Source organism: Rhineura floridana, chromosome 2 (assembly GCF_030035675.1).
Source record: "Rhineura floridana isolate rRhiFlo1 chromosome 2, rRhiFlo1.hap2, whole genome shotgun sequence".
NCBI lineage: Eukaryota > Metazoa > Chordata > Lepidosauria > Squamata > Rhineuridae > Rhineura > Rhineura floridana.
The window spans coordinates 171,147,921-171,166,121 of record NC_084481.1 but is presented as its reverse complement, the minus strand read 5'-3'; the positions used below and the strand labels follow the sequence as shown (position 1 = coordinate 171,166,121).

At 41.6% G+C, this 18,201-nt stretch overlaps 1 protein-coding gene across 4 annotated transcripts in view; it reads right to left on the bottom strand.

Annotated features, from left to right (window-relative positions):
• PLCB2 (phospholipase C beta 2) overlaps positions 1 to 18,201 on the bottom strand; it is an 80,539-nt gene that overhangs the window by 19,479 nt on the left and 42,859 nt on the right. For 3 of the 4 annotated variants that reach the window (XM_061613197.1, XM_061613198.1, XM_061613199.1), the window contains 10 exons: positions 13,125 to 13,207; positions 12,093 to 12,177; positions 11,752 to 11,923; positions 11,465 to 11,559; positions 10,257 to 10,353; positions 7,528 to 7,612; positions 6,640 to 6,764; positions 3,511 to 3,665; positions 1,975 to 2,139; positions 419 to 518 (listed from right to left, as the gene is read on the bottom strand). In XM_061613197.1, coding sequence (XP_061469181.1) covers positions 419 to 518; positions 1,975 to 2,139; positions 3,511 to 3,665; positions 6,640 to 6,764; positions 7,528 to 7,612; positions 10,257 to 10,353; positions 11,465 to 11,559; positions 11,752 to 11,923; positions 12,093 to 12,177; positions 13,125 to 13,207 — 1,162 coding nt within the window. Of the gene's footprint in view, positions 1 to 418; positions 519 to 1,974; positions 2,140 to 3,510; positions 3,666 to 6,639; positions 6,765 to 7,527; positions 7,613 to 10,256; positions 10,354 to 11,464; positions 11,560 to 11,751; positions 11,924 to 12,092; positions 12,178 to 13,124; positions 13,208 to 18,201 lie in introns of those variants that run through there. The other variant, XR_009760980.1, reaches the window with a different exon arrangement.

The window sequence follows — 18,201 nt, the reverse complement described above, 5'->3', positions numbered from 1 at the left end:
ATTGGTTAGAGATTCATGGTGCCAGTACAAGGGAAACAGTCCACCTGCACAGAAGGAACAACAGAAGTGCAGGCTCTTTAGGACCACATTGCTGCTGATTTTGTAAAGACTTCAAGTTTTGCACCAAAGGAAAATATACATGAAGAAATATCCTAAGCCTCAGGAAATTGGAAACTGAGAGGATATGAGAGAGCAAAGAGAGTATGCCAGTATGTCTTCATAGCCCATACATGCCTCCTCTGAAGTACTTGGTTGAAATACAAACCAAGTCTTGATGCACCATTGATTTTACCTCCTACAACTATTCTTATAATCACATAAAGAGCATAGGGATTTCATGTGAAGAAATTGCTAATCAACCAAGTGATTTAGTGAGGAAAGCCCATTTCCAGAAGCCCCAAGAATGATCAATTCTCACCTGAGTGCACAGCGGTGATGGGAATGACACGGTGCCCAATGAACTTTCCTCCTTCCTCCCATGCCACAATTCTGAGAGAAGCCAGCTCTGGCATCAAAATCTGGCAAGAAATAATCAAATGAATTAAGACTCAAGGGACTTATCTTCAATATCGACGTAAGATAATTTTAGAAGATGGAGCTCTCAAGAATCATGAACTCATGAATTTTCAAATATTGGACTTTGTTTCACTCTGAGTGCAATTTGTCTTTTATATTTCCACATAATTTACTTTTGCCAGTTCTCTATTCCCTCTTATAAAGGGATTTATCTTTTACCCACTACAGTAGTGTGGATTATAATTGGCTGAGTTAAGCTAGGGCTTGTGCTCAGTACTGCAGCATTGTAGGGGCCAGATTGATGCTGAATAAATGTCAGAGCACACAAAACAGCTCCACTTTTGAGAAGTCTTCTCATACCTTTCCAGTTTCTTTAAAATAAACATTATTGTAGCACACAAATGAATCTGCATGAGTTGAACTATGGAATTATCTCCCACAAAAGGAAGTTATGGTCACCAACTTGGATGGCTTTAAAAGATTAGACAAATTAATGGAGGGTAAGTGGTTACTAGCCATGATGGCTGTGTTCTGCCTCCACTGTCAGTGGCAGTATGTCTCTGAATACCAGTTGCTGGTGGGAATCACAGGTGGGGAGAGGTGTTGTGCTCAGATCCTGCTTTTGGACTGTTCATCTGGCTGGCCACTGAATCCTGGAACAGGATGCTAGACTAGGTGGGTTATTAGCCTGATCCAGCAGGCTCTGTTTATGTTACATTAGTTGGTGTTACAATTAAATAGGGTTTCTTTGCATCAGTGTGCCAGTGCAACATGCAAGCAGGCCTTAGAAAAGTGGCATGCAAATACCTTATGGGAAAAGGCTGGCAGCACCATTTAATTGTGATGCTAACAATATGGAATCTTGCATAGGTTTGTTGCTATTGCTGTTCTGCAGGCCCAGCATCACTTTTAATTTGCTAGGACAACAAAAAAGAGAGGGATCCATGGATTCAGAACAACAGAAGCTAAGTCTCTTTGTTTTTAGGAATATTTGAACTAAGAAACTTCAGCAATAAACTTTTCAAGTCTCTTTTTAGTTAATTAGATGGGTTGGATAGTATCTCAGTGGTAAAGCACATGCTCTGCATGTAGGTTTCTAGTTTAGCCCTTGACATCTCTAGGTAGGGCTGGAAAAGACTTTGCTAGAAGGACAAAAGGTCTAACGAGGTAGGGCAACTTTGAGTATTGTATTATAATGAGTATTGTAAAGCATGTTGTGCATTAAATATGTCTTAGGAAATGCAAAACATGATGCAAGCCTTTAGTTACTGGAATCCTTGATGATGTCATGTGGCTCTAACTGAATGAACATGAGACTGCTGGATTTCCCACCCATCCATGCGTATACTATGCTTTGTGTTCTGAAAATTTCCATGATGGTTTGTAGACAAAATAGATCTCAGTCCCTAGATGCCTAGAACCATCAGAAGAGACATCTGTTGTGTTAAATACTGTTACCTTTTCAAATACAAAAACATCCTCCTTCCATACAGGGTTGATTGAGTTGGCAGTTGGTGGCATCTTGGTTCTATATCTGCGTTTTGGATCACCCGGCAGCCCATATAACTCCACTTCTACATATGTCCTCACACTACGTTCTGATAGGAACTGGCCAGAAATTATCTAAGAATACATGGAAATAAGATCAACATAGCATTAAACCCAGTTTTCCTATCATCCATTTAGGTTGCTTCCAGACTCTCCCTATTTTGGAATTCAGTCATATGCTGGCAAATTTAGGTTGCACAATTAAAGAGGTATTGTCACTCTGGTACAACCCACTCCCACACACACACCCCAAAAAACCCCCAGCTCAAACCTAGACTTGCAGTAAGGAAAGTGATGGGAAAATGCACTGTAAAGCGTGGGATAACAATTACTCGACATGATGTTGTATAACCTCTACGCAGTGGACATTGTATAACCTTCATGCAAACTTTGTGAAAACAAATACGGCTGATTGCACAATAAACAGGTCAAACTAAGGAAAAGCCCTTTGTTTGTGGTTCTCTTCTGCTTTAACCCTTCAGATGCATTTTTCATTAGTTCATGCTTGCCTTCTTTCTCCTCTTCTTCCTTTTTTGGATTGTTCTACATATTCAGAAAAAGCATCTAGTATGGTGGATCCTGGGGCCATATTGCTGTAAGATGCTGCTGGTGGAATTACATGATTGAATGCTTCTATGCACTGAAGATTCCCTATCAGTAGAAAGCTGTAAAGTCAGGAAGAAGAGTTCTAGCTTAGCTTTTCCCTTTGCATGTCTGATTTCTACAAGCAAGGAGACTTCACATTTTGCCCCTTTCAAAGAACATCCTCCTTTTGAGGAAAGGAACAGTTCAAAAGGACCTGGAAGTGTTTGTATGTTCACAATGAGGATAATGTGATGCAAGAACTATTGCATTTACTTTGAATTGGCTTTGTTTACCCTCAGGTTACCCTCTGATTAGTTATGTGATGATGTCACGATTCCCATTAGGAGTTATTTTAAAAAAACAGAAACAAAAACAGGCCTGAAGAAGCCCATCAGTGCACTGAACAGAAGCAAAGTGAGGTGTTTCAGGGAACATTTGAGGCCCCTGGAAAGCACTGTTGTTTCCATTGAAAATGTACACGTGGACATTTGGTGAAGTTCTAATTTTTATGTCGAGGAGTATTCAAGCATTTGTATCCAACCTGGACACAAACTGGTACTGTCCCAGGAAAGGTGACAAATTGACAATATGTCTGAAGCTGTAGGTTGACTCTGTTGTTTGCTTTGGTAGTGCTTGTATCATATTTATTTCTGTTGCTGCAGCCAGAATGATTCAGTGGAGCAATTACTAATTTCCCATTTTCGTGTGATTCACTACATTTAAACACTGAAAAAAAACCACCTTACAGGGTACTGTAGATGTTTTGCCACGAAGAGCCTTGCTGGTTGGTAAATGCACTGGGGCCTTACCACTATACCCCTGGTAAAAGGACTCTAAGTCCAGAAGCCACTGGTCACTTACTGTTATTGACAATGTACTTGCCACCACCACATCAATGCGATCCACGGAGAAAGGGTCAAATTGCTTATCTGGGCGACGCATGAAGTCGTGTTTGAGAAGATAGCCACTCTGCCCATTGAATTCAAAGAGAGCCAAGTTCTCCTGCATGGGGTTATCTGTTAGGGGAACAGGCCAATAGGAATAAACAAAGGCAGGAGCGCCTGTTAGTATGTATGTATGTATGTGTGAAAAACAGATGAAAATATGCTTCAACCACATCTTTCAAACTCCTCAGTGTCCTATACATAAAGGAATTAGCCATCTCAGTACCTATGTGATACACAAGTTTTAACAAGGGGGCAAGTTCCAGAGCAGATTTTAAAAATCCAAGTTTTGTTTTAAAGTGCTGTGGCACCTTTATGTAATCATATACAGTGCATTCCTATACACATCTACTCAGAAGCAAGCCTCATTGAGTTCAGTAGCATTTACACGCAGGTAAGTGTGTATAGATTGCAGTCTAATTGCTTTATTGTGGCATTAACTTTTAAAGGCAACTTCATGAGATGTGTAGATTTGTAGATTCACTAATGATGATTCTCCTACACAGATGCCGCTTTTATGTAGCAAACCTTGTATAGGAGTCATTGTGTATGAAAATTCTACATATGTTTATCTCATTCCATGTACACACAGTGGGAAGCTGCAAACTGGCCATGGATATGTGGATATCTGTATTTGTCACATGTGATGGCATGTAAACTGCTTAGAGATTTCTGTTGAAATATAAGTGGTATATAAATACTACTACTGATGATGATGATGATGATGCTTTCTCCTAAATGGAAATATCAGTGAAGGAAAACAGTTATTTGCAAGTTCTTCTAAGAAGCTGGTGGATGTTTGGACACAGGCACTGATATACACAGGATGATATATCAAACTACATATAAGGAAGCATGAAAGATAATGGGGAAACTGCATCTTCTTGCCTCTGTTATTTTCTATCTGATATGAAAGGTATTTCTGATCAAGTTTAAAATGCAAGTGAATGAACACCTCAGGCTGCTTTCTCATTACATCCTTCATTCCATCCCTCCTGGAATTCTACCTACACCTTCATTCTCTCATGTACTGTTCTTGTCTATCATCTTTGTTTCATTCTGCCTTCCTGTCCCTCCCCACGAAGTCCCACATTCATGACACCACCTCCTCCTTACTAGTTTCCATCTGTTCATCTTATCCTTTCCTTTACTTCCCACTCTTCCCCTCATCCCACAACTTTGCTCTTTTATGCATGGGAGTAAGGAAGATCACTGCAGAGAACAGAACAGAAGTCATACAGGCTGCTGTGTTACAAGGGAGACTGAACTCCTGCCTTTCCACACAATAAAATAAGACTGGATCAAACTATGTAAGGCTGCAGCTATGAGGGAGGTTTCAGGAACTGCACTGCACATCTGAGGATTTCTCTGTACTACACATTTGCTGTAGGTCAGTACTGATTTGAGGCATCCTTAATGTGCTCTGACTGGCTAGGTCAGTATTGTAACAAGCATCTGGTAATGTCATCTGCACCAACATCACATGGGGAATGCTAACAGTAGGATACAGTGCAATGTTCATACTGGATACATAAACACCACACATTTAAAGCATATTTTAAGCACATGGCTTCTTCCAAAGAATCTGGAGAACTGTAGTTTACCTTGTACAGAACTACAGTTCCAAGCACTTTTATTATAGCTCCCAGGATTATTTGGGGAAGCCATGTGCTTTAAATGTATGGAGCATATGGAGTGTCAATTGCACAAGACTCCCCCATTACAAAAAAACACAACCCACTTCTGAATAGAATCTGGTGAATTCCACTTCTAGACTGGTGTACCTGTCCATTCCCCCTTGAATATCCGGAGAGGTTAGTGCCCTCCTCCCTGAGTTATATTATGGGCTTTTCTTACTGCTCCAAGTATGCCCATTTCCTGCATTTGAGGTCCTCACCCTGAAGTGCTGATTCTTCTGTTTTCTGCCTTTTCATCTGGAAGTATTGATGTTCTTATCTGTTTTCCAGACTTCCTGGTTTCTTTTGCCTGCCTACTTCTTCTGCATTCTCAATTCAAAGTAGTTTTTGAGTTGTGTGGTGAGTTATACAGCCATTTCTACCAGGGACAAAAATCATCCTGTGGTGACTTGCCCTTATCAATCACAGTCAGCTGTCACCAGATTAATATTTAACCATGTCGTAAATGGGGGGGGGACACTAACCTTCATATTGTGGTTAGATATATATGACCACATGGGTGTACATTCTTAGAAAAGTTTTGCCCCAAGTGAATAACAGGAGAAAGCCACTATATGGTGATTTGCCTGGATCAAAAATGTTCTCAAGTGTTAATCCCAATTCTTCCTTGTCTGTCCGCCTCCCTGCACAGAGAGAGAGAGAGAGAGAGAGAGAGAGAGAGAGAGAGAGAGAGAGAGTGTGTGTGTGTGTCAGATGGGTCAAGATACAGGATCAGTCTCAGGGATTGAACCTGGCAACCTAGTCTGGAGTGGCCCTTGATGCAAAAGGAAGCAGATTCATTTGTAGTATAGGCAGTCCCCAGATCCCATCTGCTTCTCTCTAAAGGGCTGTCTGGATTCTGTCCAAGGGTAGTTTTAATTGAGTGGAAAGCACTTCCACCTGCAAGTTGGAGGCACTCAATTCCTATTCTGTTCCAGAGATTCTCCCAACTCTCAGAAGCAGCTTTTGTGGAGGGATGGAAGCTTCAGCAGGTAGGGGAGATTGGTGAAAATCAGGTGTTCAACTTTCATGAATGGAAGATCTTTCTGCTGTGGCTATAACTTTCTGTTTTCAACACATGCCGAGACTACCTGATTGTGGCAAGATCTCTAATCAGATGCAGCAAATTATGATTATGATTCCTTGCATTTGGGGTGATACAGAGAAATATCCAACACAGAAAAACCAGTTAATGAATGGACACAAGTCTGAAAGGACTGAAAAAGAAGAAAGGGCAAATCCAAACACAGCTGGATAGAAAAGCAGCTGTAAGAAATTTCTGGGGGCAAAAATAAAAATGCTATAAAAGGAATGATAGTCTATGAACACAAGCCCAAACAAAAAGCGACTGCAGGGGGTTCACCACTTACCCATTGTCTGGAAGTTTAATGCCACCATTTGGCAGCCAACATTCCAGAACATCTGAGGCATGTAGTTAGAAGAGTCCATCCGGGTACCCTTGGGATAAATTCGGCTCATCTGTCTCTTGTTATAGCTGAATTTTCCTAATAGGAAGCCAGTCTTTAAAGATTATTGTGGAATATATGCCCTTGGCAGTGTTGCTCTTACAGGGTTTTCAGCTTGAGCTTTTCATGGAGCTGTCCAGGGTGCTACTCTTACCTTCCTTCACTTCACCATATCCTGGACTTTTTATTTACCTTGACTTGCCTGACTCTACTTTGATGGGTCCTCAACCTTTGCTGTGAACCCTCTCACCCCTTAGGTGAGATCCACATACTGCTGTAGCCATCACTTGCTAAAGTGCTTTTTAAAGTTTTCCTAAAATTTCATATCACAAGGATACACACCTAAACAACTACCTCTATGGGAATCCTGTAGAAAGCAATATAAATACAAGGGGGTTGGACTTGATGGCCTTATAGGCCCCTTCCAACTCTACTATTCTATGATTCTATGACTCTCTTGGGAACTGTCTGTTTTGTGAACTAGCCTCAAGTAATTGAAGTTTGCAATAATTATCACATTATTAAGTTGTAGCCAACGAAGTTATCCCATTACACTTGTGTGAATGGAACTTCCCCTCCCTCTCCTTCCCCATGCATCCACCAGGGGCACATGGGTAGAGGAGAGGGAGAGGTTCCACTGCATAAGCAGCTGTTTTTGCACAAATGGGACGATTTTGTAGGATACAACCCCTTTACAGAATAAAATTGTGTTTGGCTATATGTGACATGAACTAGAATGGACTTTTAAACATGTGAATAGGAGCACTTGCAGGTGCAGTAAAAGAAGGATACTCTACAAACTGGATGGGTGATTTGGTCAATAGATCATAAGCCTTCATCTCAGTGAATGAGGAAACGACATAACTCCGGTTCTTTTCTGGAAAAAGAAACAAGGTAATCATAAATCATGCCCAATATTTCATCTCCAAACCCACCTATTCTACCTTTTGTTCTTCACTATCAGACCCTTCCTATTCACGAATAAAGACACAAAGTTGAAATATGACATTTCAAGGTTGATTTGGGTTTTGATGGGGATTGATTTGAGGACTTTTCTCAGCTTGATAATTTCCTAAGGGGGTGCTTAGGCATCATAGAAGCCTCCAGACATCCCCCCAGCAAGTGTTTTTTTTTATTGTGGGAGGAATCAGTAATCAAATTCTTATCGAATTTCCAAGTAAACAGCATTTCTTGCCCTAGCAAGCATGACTGTTGGTGCAATTTTGGAACCTAGTGGGATGGTGCCTGTAACATCACTGCAAAGTGCACAATAGTGTCCCTTCAGCACCTGTCCATGCCATTTATTTTTATTCTCTGTCTTTTTCTTCTTCAGGAGCTATGCATTTGACCTGTCCATCTATCTGTCCTAGTAGGCTTGTAGTCATGAGTCTTTGCCACACGTATGCTTCCTGCAATAGCCTGACGGCAGGCCTCTGCTTATGTAGGGTGAGACCTTCTGCATTGCTTAGATATGTTTGAAGGTGGAAATGGGTACTCTAGATTGAGGAAAGGGGCAGAAGGCTTGGGGGTCACTGGGATAAAGCATCTGGATATGCTGGATGTTTTTGGCATGTTATCAGCTATTTTTTGCCTATCACTAATATTTTTTAGAAGAATAGTTTCTTTTATTGGTTTCTTTTATTGGAGATGGGTATTGGAGGAACTGTTTTACAGTGGTTCCGATCCTATCTCCAAGGTCGCTCTCAGAGAATAGCATTGGGTGACTGTCTTTTGACCCCCTGGCAGTTGTGCTGTGGTGTGCCTCAGGGTACCATCTTGTCCCCCATGCTGTTTAACATCTATATGAAGCCCTTGGGAGTGATCATCAGGAGATTTGGGGTGAGGTGTCAGCAGTGTGCTGACGACACCCAGCTTTATTTCTCCATATGTATGTAGTACAGATCAATCAATTTTAAAAATTTGGTAAAAATGCATGAGGATTCAGAAGCTTCCAGCATTGTGTCTGACACTGAATCGCTTGGAGCCAAAACTTGGAGGGGCAAGCTCTTCATTTCATCAGATTTTCCATCAACTACATAAATCGTCTCAAGGTGACTTGATACCTGGCACAAGTTCATGAATATTTTGATAAACTTTGGCAGAAGTAATGAAAACATGGATCATGATGCATGGTTTCAAGTGTACAATCTTCTCCTTCTCAGCTCTCAATCACACTAGGGTAGACACCAGAGTAACTCCACTTTCAAGGACATTTCTCTGGGCTTACACAGCTATACTGAAGAGAAGCATCTGTCCCAGAGGTTACAAATCAGGAAACACCTGTCTTCAGCCTTGACCTGCTTTGGAATGTAGGCTCTCACCTCTCTTTCTATGTTTCCAACTCTAGCCTCCAGTAGCCCCTATAAAAGGGAAGCAGGAAGACTCTGCTAGAAGGTCAGCAGCTCCAGTTAGAGTCCCATGTCTGTGCTCCAAACCTGACGTGTTTTCTACTGTAACTTGTCTTCTGCTTCCACACTCCCTAAATCCATGCCTCTTTTGGTTCCCGCTTGGCGTGTTTGCCACCCCCACCCATACAACACCTATGCCCAGTCTTGTCATAGACCCCAAGGAGAATCTCTGGCAAGGTTGGGAGAATGAAAAATGGAGGACGTTGCCAGCACTGATGAAGGAAATGAGGGGGTTACAGAGGATGTGTCTCCAGAAGCTTCAAAGCCAGCTGCTGGAGTTACTAAGGAAGGTTCAGACAACCTTTCCTTGTCTCAACTGGCTGGTGAGGACTCTCAGCAGGCACCAAGGCCGAGCATAACAGCAAAAGAGATAAGTGCTAACAAAAACATTGGAACTTCTTGGGCAAGGAAAAAGGTAAGCAAACTCAGTAGAGTCAGAAACTGGCATGTCTCCAAGACTGTGGAGGATAGAAAAGAGATGGTTACAAGTAGCACAATTTTGTCCACCCCCCATTGTAGCCCCCACCATGCAGCTTGTGCTGAAAAGAGCCTGAATTAATAGCGTTGAGTGCCCACCCTATTTCTGTTTATAAGAAGTAGCATTGCTTATATTTGCTGTTGCAACAACTTTGCTGCAGCTGCTTCCAACATCTAATATGCCTGTTTCTGTTTAAATCTTGGTTCAGATGCTAGATCCCTGTTCTGATTTCTGGAATAAAGCTTTATGCAGAAAACTCCAGTCTCTTGAGTCTGCATCTCTGGTTGGGAGCCAGGACAAGTCTTAAGGAAACTGCATTTCCTTAAAAAAAAACCCTAACAGCTTTTTTGTTTTGTTTTAAGGAAATGCAGTTTGTGTAGTGGATAATTTGGAACACAGAATCAGCAAGAGGGAGTTATTTAACACCTTTCTCTGGCCACCACCTCTTTGATCCAGACCACCTTTGCAAGATTGCTTTTCACAATACGATTCCAAATGCATGTAATATTTTGTTAAGTCTTTAGAACAAGCAGATGGCATCTGAATGCCAGTAGATGCAGACACACCATATCCGAGTCTGCTCTAACTACTTGAAAGCATGCCATTCAGTGGGAGAGAGAAAAAATCCTCCTTACGTGCTGAGATTTCAAAAGATTCGAATTTGATGGGCTGGATGTAATTAACCAGGCTGGACATTTCTTCATAAGCTGTTACTTCCAGACCTGCAGTACCCTAAGCAAAATTAGAATAGTTAGAGGAAAAGGCATCTCAGAGAAACAGAAACACAAAAATTGTTTTTAACTACAAACCCCAGTGGTGGACACAGCCCTAAACAAGAATGAGAAAGTACCGGGTAGAACTCAAAGGAACAATCAATGAAGACCACATAACTTTTTCCTTTAATATTGTTTGCTCTGCATTTATGTAATGACTTTTAGTACAGGATCTCCATACACCCTGGTCCAGCTGGAGAAGCACTGACATGTAGAAGCAAGCAGTTTTCCATGTGAATATCCCTAGTCAGGTGAAGACCAGAGTGCAGAAATGGGTCATATGTGTGGAGCTCCTCCCCTGGCTCAGCACTACTGTTATTTGGGGTCTTAAATTTCCTAATTGGTCCAGAGAGAACAAGGGTGGGTAACCTACTGTCCTCCAGATATTTAACAATATCAGGCCAATGGTCAGGGGATGATGGTAACTGTAGTCCAACCACACAGAGAGCCACAAGTTCCCCATCTCTCAATACAAGATGAAGAAGAAAATTAACAACAGTGACATTTAGTAAACAAATAAAAAAGGCACAGGAAATTAAAATAATCAGTTGCAGAGTTAACTATTTTTTTAAATAAAAAAATCCTATCTCCCAGTCAAGTAAGTTTAACCCTCACATCCAACTTAAGAGAAAAGAAAATTGGGTGGAATTAATTGTCTCATAATAAAGCAATATTTTGTAGAGCTGGTTAGCACTACACACTGTTGCAGGGCCACCCCTACCACTAGGCAGAGTGAGCTAGCTGCCTCAGGGAGCTAAATTGGAATATCATGTAAGGGGAGCAAATGGTGAGTTATTTAATTTATTTGGATTGTACTTTTACTGCCAGTGAGGGGAAGAGGTCTTTGTGAGATTTTCTGTTTCAGGTGCTAAAATAACTTGGCCTGCCTTTGTTACAATGCACCGTGACATTTGCTGTTCCACCTTAGACAACATGAGGTCTTGGGCCAGCCCCAGACAGGTGCAATCTGCATTCTCCCAAATGGCAAAAAAGTATAAGGATTAAAAAAAAAATCCCATCCATAGATGTTACCTTGCAAGGGTTCTTCAAACCAAGAGCCATAATCATACCTCATCAGACTGCAACTTTTTAATCTCCTCTTCATTCAGGTTTCCCATGTCTCTCTCTACTTCAGACACCTCTTCAGTTGCTTCGCCTGGCCTGGCTGATCATTCAGAACACAAAACACAAACCAGTTCATTCATGGAAGCTATGATGAAGATCTGCCAGCAATTTGTCTAAAAGCTTCTTTGGGATCTGAAATTCTTCCATACTGGAATATTCCATCCATCCTCACTCATCTACTGTTGCTTATGCTGCTAAAGTTTAACATGGCTACACTTCTGGACTATGGTACCTGTGCTATCCTTGTCCATTAAGGTGGTCTGGTCAGTTACTTCATCGTCTAGACTCCTCCCTTTCTTCAGAGTATCTGGGTTCTCCCCAGGCATGAACTGATTCTTCTTGTTCTTAATCACGATTTTCCCCATGAGATCCTGGGGGCTTGGCAGTGGAATTCCTGGTTTTAGCTGCCCAAAAGAAAACAGAAAACAATAGCTTAAAGTTCATGCAAAGTGTATGCTTTTGATTGTACATCAAGATGCAGTACAAACTGCCAGGACAACTGCCCCCCAAACAAATGTTTGATTGTATGGCAACTTCATCCCATATAACAATTTAGCATCCTAGTTCACTTACTGGAAATTTTTCCAGTGGTTCTGTCAACAGCATGTCCCCAAATATGGTCCTGCAGTACTCAGCCATCTTAGCCTGCTGCTTGGGCCTGTAAGAAGACACAGGAATAAGATACACACAGACTGAGCCTGGATATCAGCTCAGCAGTGAAGACTGGGATCATCCCAGCACCACGTCCCCAAATCCCTATCTGTCTCTTAGAATATGCATGGTTGGTCCAAGTTTACTGGCCCTGGCAAATTAAAACATTGCCACACTCTGCCATGCTTGTGTCACTGTATGCTAATCACATACTAATAACACATTAATAGTGCAATCCTATACATGTCTTCTAAGAAGTAAGTTTTATGGAGTTGAAAGGATCTCCCAAGTAAGTTGGTATAGGATTGCAGTCTAAATCATCAAGAGTTAACACAAGACATTATATCCTTCTCTTCATTTCAGCAACTTAATTATCATATTATTGTACTTTACCCTCATTCCTTTGGACTAGTACTCTTCCCAGATCACTGACATATATTAGAATCTTCATATCACCTGTAAACATGCATTTGGAAAAAGGCTAAGTTCAGCCTTTTACCATCCCCTAACAATGCTGATTGTGACTATGACTTACTCTGCAAAGATCTGATTGAACACCAAAATGAAATAGCACCTGCAGGATACAAATAGAAGCTGGGGTGATGGTAGTTGCTAGAAACTGGCAGGGGAGACAAAGGTTAAACCTATCTTTCTCCAAGTGCTGAATGGGGTCCCACACAGCCAGTTTTTACTTTAAAAAGTAAGTAGCCAGCATTTTTTTAAAAAAGCTTGCTTAAGATAGCATCTAGTTTGCCCAGTGCCTATGCAATTGTCGCTCTCAAGTTTGCCTTTCGCTTTTCCCATCATAAGTCATAACCTTTTGCCTTAAGAAGGATAACAATGAAGCAATTACCTTATTCTCACTAAATGCATTTCTCAACCATCGCACTACCCTTACTTTTTCCAGAGTGCAAACTCAGCCTTTTCCCCAATCAGCAGGCTCTTAATACTCACGAGTCCACATGGTTCTCAAAGGACAGGATCACTGGATAGGGGGAGGTCTTGAAAGCACTTTCTGCAATAGCCTCAATTACATCCTGTATGAAGCATGAAGTGGGGAGGAGGGGAGAGAGAGAGAGACTTGACAAACTATGCCAAGAAACTCCTTGTTCTTGGTAGTTATCCAGTTTTCAGAATCTGCATGGCAGCCATTTCTGTAGAAACTCAGAACCTCTATGATATATCCAAACCTTCTAAAAGGGTCCTACATTATAGTGAATTCATGTAAGGGAGAGAGGGATTGTGCACACTGTCTTCACCCCTGATTTCCATATATTTATTGAACATCGACATAGAGCCTATGCATATACAACAGTATGCATAGAGGGCTCCTGCCGCATGACTAGAACACTTGAAAAAGCACGGCTTGTGGTGTCAGAGAGAGAGAGAGAGAGAGAGAGAGAGAGAGAGAGAGAGAGACTTCCATGTGTATAACTATATGCATATGCACCTCTATGCAGCATTCAACTGAATGCAGGAAAGTTGGGAGCAGAGACACTATGTGCAATCCCACTCAGTGTTTGCCACACTAAGTAGCATGGTGTTTATGTCTTACAGTGTCAGTTCTGGCTTAATACATGCCAGGATTGTCACAGTGAAGTCAGTGTGGAACAGGAGGAGAGGGACAAGTGCTCATCACTTGCTCCTGTTTTATGCTTTATAAAGCCACAGACTATCATCCAAGCTAGCCTGCTGTCAACCAAGGCCTATGGGAAAGGCTTACATTTATTCCATGGTATCTTGCAGCATTTTATAATCTCTGACTAATCTCTGACTGTAATTTGTAAACCCCCTCAGGGCAGGGACCATATCTCTTCTATGTTCTGTATAGTGCAAAACCCACTGCTGGAATTAAATGCTGACAAGTTATAGCAAGACTTTTGCTGTCAGTAGTCAAGTTTAAATAATCCTATGGTTTAGACAGCAGTGATTTGTTTTTGTAGAGCATAGTCAAGTTTCAAATTACATTAGATTGCTGTTCATTACTTACATTTACCTTACATTTGACTGAGGAGACTGTGTCAATTTTTTACTTCTTTTAAATCCAGGTGCAGCAGCATTGTTGTCATATTTCAGTTTGATGGTTCTATCCCTCATGATCTCCTGATACTAAGGGTCAAACCACATGTTACACTGCCTCTGCATGTAGTAAAGCACTAACGGCTTGCCACAAAGCCCCCAGAAGTGGAAGATTGGCACTGGAGAAGTAATGGGAGGGAACTATTAGTCACTTCCCCCCCCACCGCAGGAAACACCACCACTAGGTGCATTTTCCACTGCCTGTGCTCTAGAGCCATGTTTACCTTGCAGGCACATCGATACAGAACCATGCACAAGCTTCTGGGGGGGGGTGTTTCAGAGGCAAAGCAACTGGCAGGAGAAAAACAGTGGCCCAGCTGTGACCCTCTGACTACAGTAATTTATGCTCTGATACCCTCAATATTGGATTATTACAATGAGCTTTATGTGGGGCTGCCTTTGAAGATGGTTCGGAAGCTTCAATTAGTGCGGAATGCAGCTGCCTGATTGTCAACGGGTTCAAGGTGAACAGAGCATATAACACCTATTCTGTTCCGATTGCACTGGCTGCATGTACACTTCTGAGCCCAATTCAAAGTGCTGGTTTTGACGTATAAAGGTCTTTACAGCTCAGGACACCAGTATCTTTTGGAATGCCTCTCCCAATATGAACCTACCTGGACCCTTAGATCTTCCTCTGAGGCCCTTTCTCCAGGTCCCCGCTCTGAGGGAGGCTCGGAGAGTGGTGACAAGGGAGAGGGCCTTTTCAGTTGTGGCTCCCCATCTGTGCAATATGCTCCTCAGTGAGGTCCACCTGGTGGCTTCATTGTCATCTTTTTGGCATGAGGTAAAGACGTACCTTTTCTCCCAGGAATTTGATAGATTGAGATTCTGTTTAATTTTAATATGCTGCCAAACCTTCCTGTGGCTACGTGGGGGTGCTATTGCTATTGTTTTGTTGTTGTTTATTGTTATGTTTTTATAGTGTGTTTTATTTGTTTTTGTTTTAACATTGTGTAGACTAATAAGTCTAATAAATAATAATTATGGGCTCCTACTGGGAGAAAGGGCTGGATATAAATCAATCAATCAATAAAAGCTGTCTCTTCCCCCCTGTTCCCCTCTATTCGGCGCTGCTTAGACTTCATCTTGAGTACTGCATCCACTTCTGGACACCACACTTAAAGAAGGATGCAGACAAACTGGAACGGATTCAGAAGAGGGCAATGAGGATGATCAGGGGACTGGAAACAACGCCCTATGAGAAGAGACTGAAAGAATTGAGCATGTTTAGCTTTGAGAAGAGAACACTTAGGGGAGATACGATAGCACTGTTCCAGTACTTGAAAGGTTGCCAGACAGAGGAGGGCCAGGATCTCTTCTCAATCATCCCAGAGTGCAGGACATGGAATAATAAAGTTACAGGAAGCCAGATTTCAACTGAACATCAGGAGAAACCTCCGAACTGTTAGAGCAATACAACAATGGAATCAATTACCTAGGGAGGTGGTGGGCTCTCCAACACTGGAGGCAATCAAAAGGTGGTCAGCCACCTGAGTTGGATTCCTGCATTGAGCAGGAGGTTGGACTCGACGGCCTTATAGACCCCTTCCAACTCTGTGATTCTATGATTCCCTTCACTGATTTCAAAGAAAATACACCATCTGAGGACATTTGTAAAGGAGAAGCGGCCTTTCAGGTCTTAATTCTATGAAGCTGCAGTGCAACATGAAGTTTGTACATTTCCTATATATGTGCTGAAGCCAAGTCCTACATTCCAGAAGTGTCAGTTCAGCTTTTTTCTTAGGTAATGCTGAATCTGTCCAGTTCTAAGATTCTACCCTCCATATCTGTTGCAGCATCTTTTTTTTTAAAAGGACAAAGGCACAGTGAGAAACTTCACTCCAGACCAAGCGTGAGAAGGTTTCCACCTCTTTGATTAGTCAAAAATGTAAAAACAAAACAAAAAGGCCCCTAGGGGTGCTAAACAGTGACAGAGCACAAGATGCTGTGTGGCTACATCACCTTGCTGCACAATGATCAGCATCAGATCACTCCCGCAAAAAAACCCCACCCCAGACCTGTAGGACTGGGCCATCCTTATTTCTGATTGTACATAGACAGGGACATGTCATACATTAGACAGAGGGAAGCTTACGTTTTCTTTAGTACTTGGGGGGAGGGACTTGGCGTTATCTCAGCTAATGTCTGGTGCCAATGCCACATTTGCCAATATCATAGTAATATGCAGGCAGAGAGACATAGAGGAGAATTGGTGGGTAGGGCTTTTTTAATCCCTTGTCCATCCACCATTTCTCCCTTCTGGCTGATCTTCCTGTTGTTTTTTCTGTATTGCTTCCTGATTTGGAGCATGGCCAGGAAAAATGCAAAACAAAAACATATCAAAACCAAAAATGCCAGCTGAAACTTGTCTGCCTTCCCTTTCTCCTGTTCCATTTATTCTGTGACATCATGCAACTGTATACTATGTTATTTTACAGTAGAACATAACTGTAGGTTACTGGGAAGGCCATTTTTCAGAGGGAATCAGTAGTAGGTGGCAGGAGTTAAGCACCTTCTCTTCTTGCCCACCAATTCTACCTTGCAAATTCCTTCCTAGAGCCTGCATTAGCATGAGAAAGATTGGGAAGGAATCCTTTGTTCTTCTGGTAACATCTGCTGCTGCCCTGCATGTATGCTTAGCAGGAGCATGTATTTGTTGAAGTCACACTTTCCATTTTTTACACATACACTGAAATGCTCCTCCGAGAGCAACAGTTTGGGAAATTCAGGAACTGTAAGCCACTAACATTCCAAGAGCAAATCCAAGCGATACTTTTTTGACTTTATGTATTTATTTAGGAATCATATTTTTGCTAACCCTCTATGTATTTGTCATTAACTTTTCATTATCCCCCCTCTCATCACTGGTAATTGGTAGCTTAGGGCAATATTGCTTTTCTCTCTGATTAACTGCCTTCTTTTTCCTGCTCCATCCTGTGACATCATGCAATTATATACCATGTTATTTTATAACTCTTCTGTAGGAACTGAGCCTTGATATGCAGCATTAGTACCAAGGTTCAACATTGCCCAGGACTTGATGTTATCTCTTGCAAAACAACTCTTCATGATTGAACAGATAACCAGGGGGAGCCTGCTCATGTGCTTTTGTACTTAATCTGCATTTCAAAGGAAGTGCTATAGGTTCAAAGTAGGACATAGGAAGGAATGGGAGAGGGAGGATCCATACGTTTTGTAAGCTATAATGAAAGATTCATGCTGTGCTAATGGCCTGTAATTCCTTTGCAAGGTTCATTGTTGTGATGCAGAGCAATCCTTCTATGTAATTATACTCCAGTGAAGCACAATAGCCTTCTATTTGCTTTGCAGATTGTGTGGTGCTGTGTAAAGGTAACTATAATGTCATGACCTGGAATGTGAAATTATTTCCACCAAAAACTACAAGCAAAATACAGAAGCATATCATTAAAGGAGGAACGGGAAGGAGCCTTTTATTCTTGTTCATTCCCTGCTGATGCAAGTCCTGTCGGAGTTACTAGTCCACTATAATGTTATCTGGCTGGATATGCCAGCCAAAATAGGTTTGTGCACTCCTGCGTCCAGAAGAAAACTTGGCAGTCTTGAAAGGCTTGGGGGGAAAACTTGGGTAGACCTCTTAGTCATTTAGCAGATAGTTGGGTCACTAATGATGTATATGTTGTCAGTACAATAAATAATAAAGCACCCATGCGCACCCTTGTTTTTGATTTGTTATATCACTGTATCTTTAGTGCTAAATTAAAATTATTCAGCTGTACAAGACATGTTGGATATTTACCACAGAATAAGGAAAGTAGATTCATAACTATAAGCCCCAAAGAAAACACATTTTAGTGTGTTTTCTTTGATGTCAGATGGCATAAATGAGTCGAAGTTGACTGAGACAAAAGGAGTAGCTCTGCATGGAGAAATGAAAATGGAGGGGACCGACTGATATAAACAAAATTTT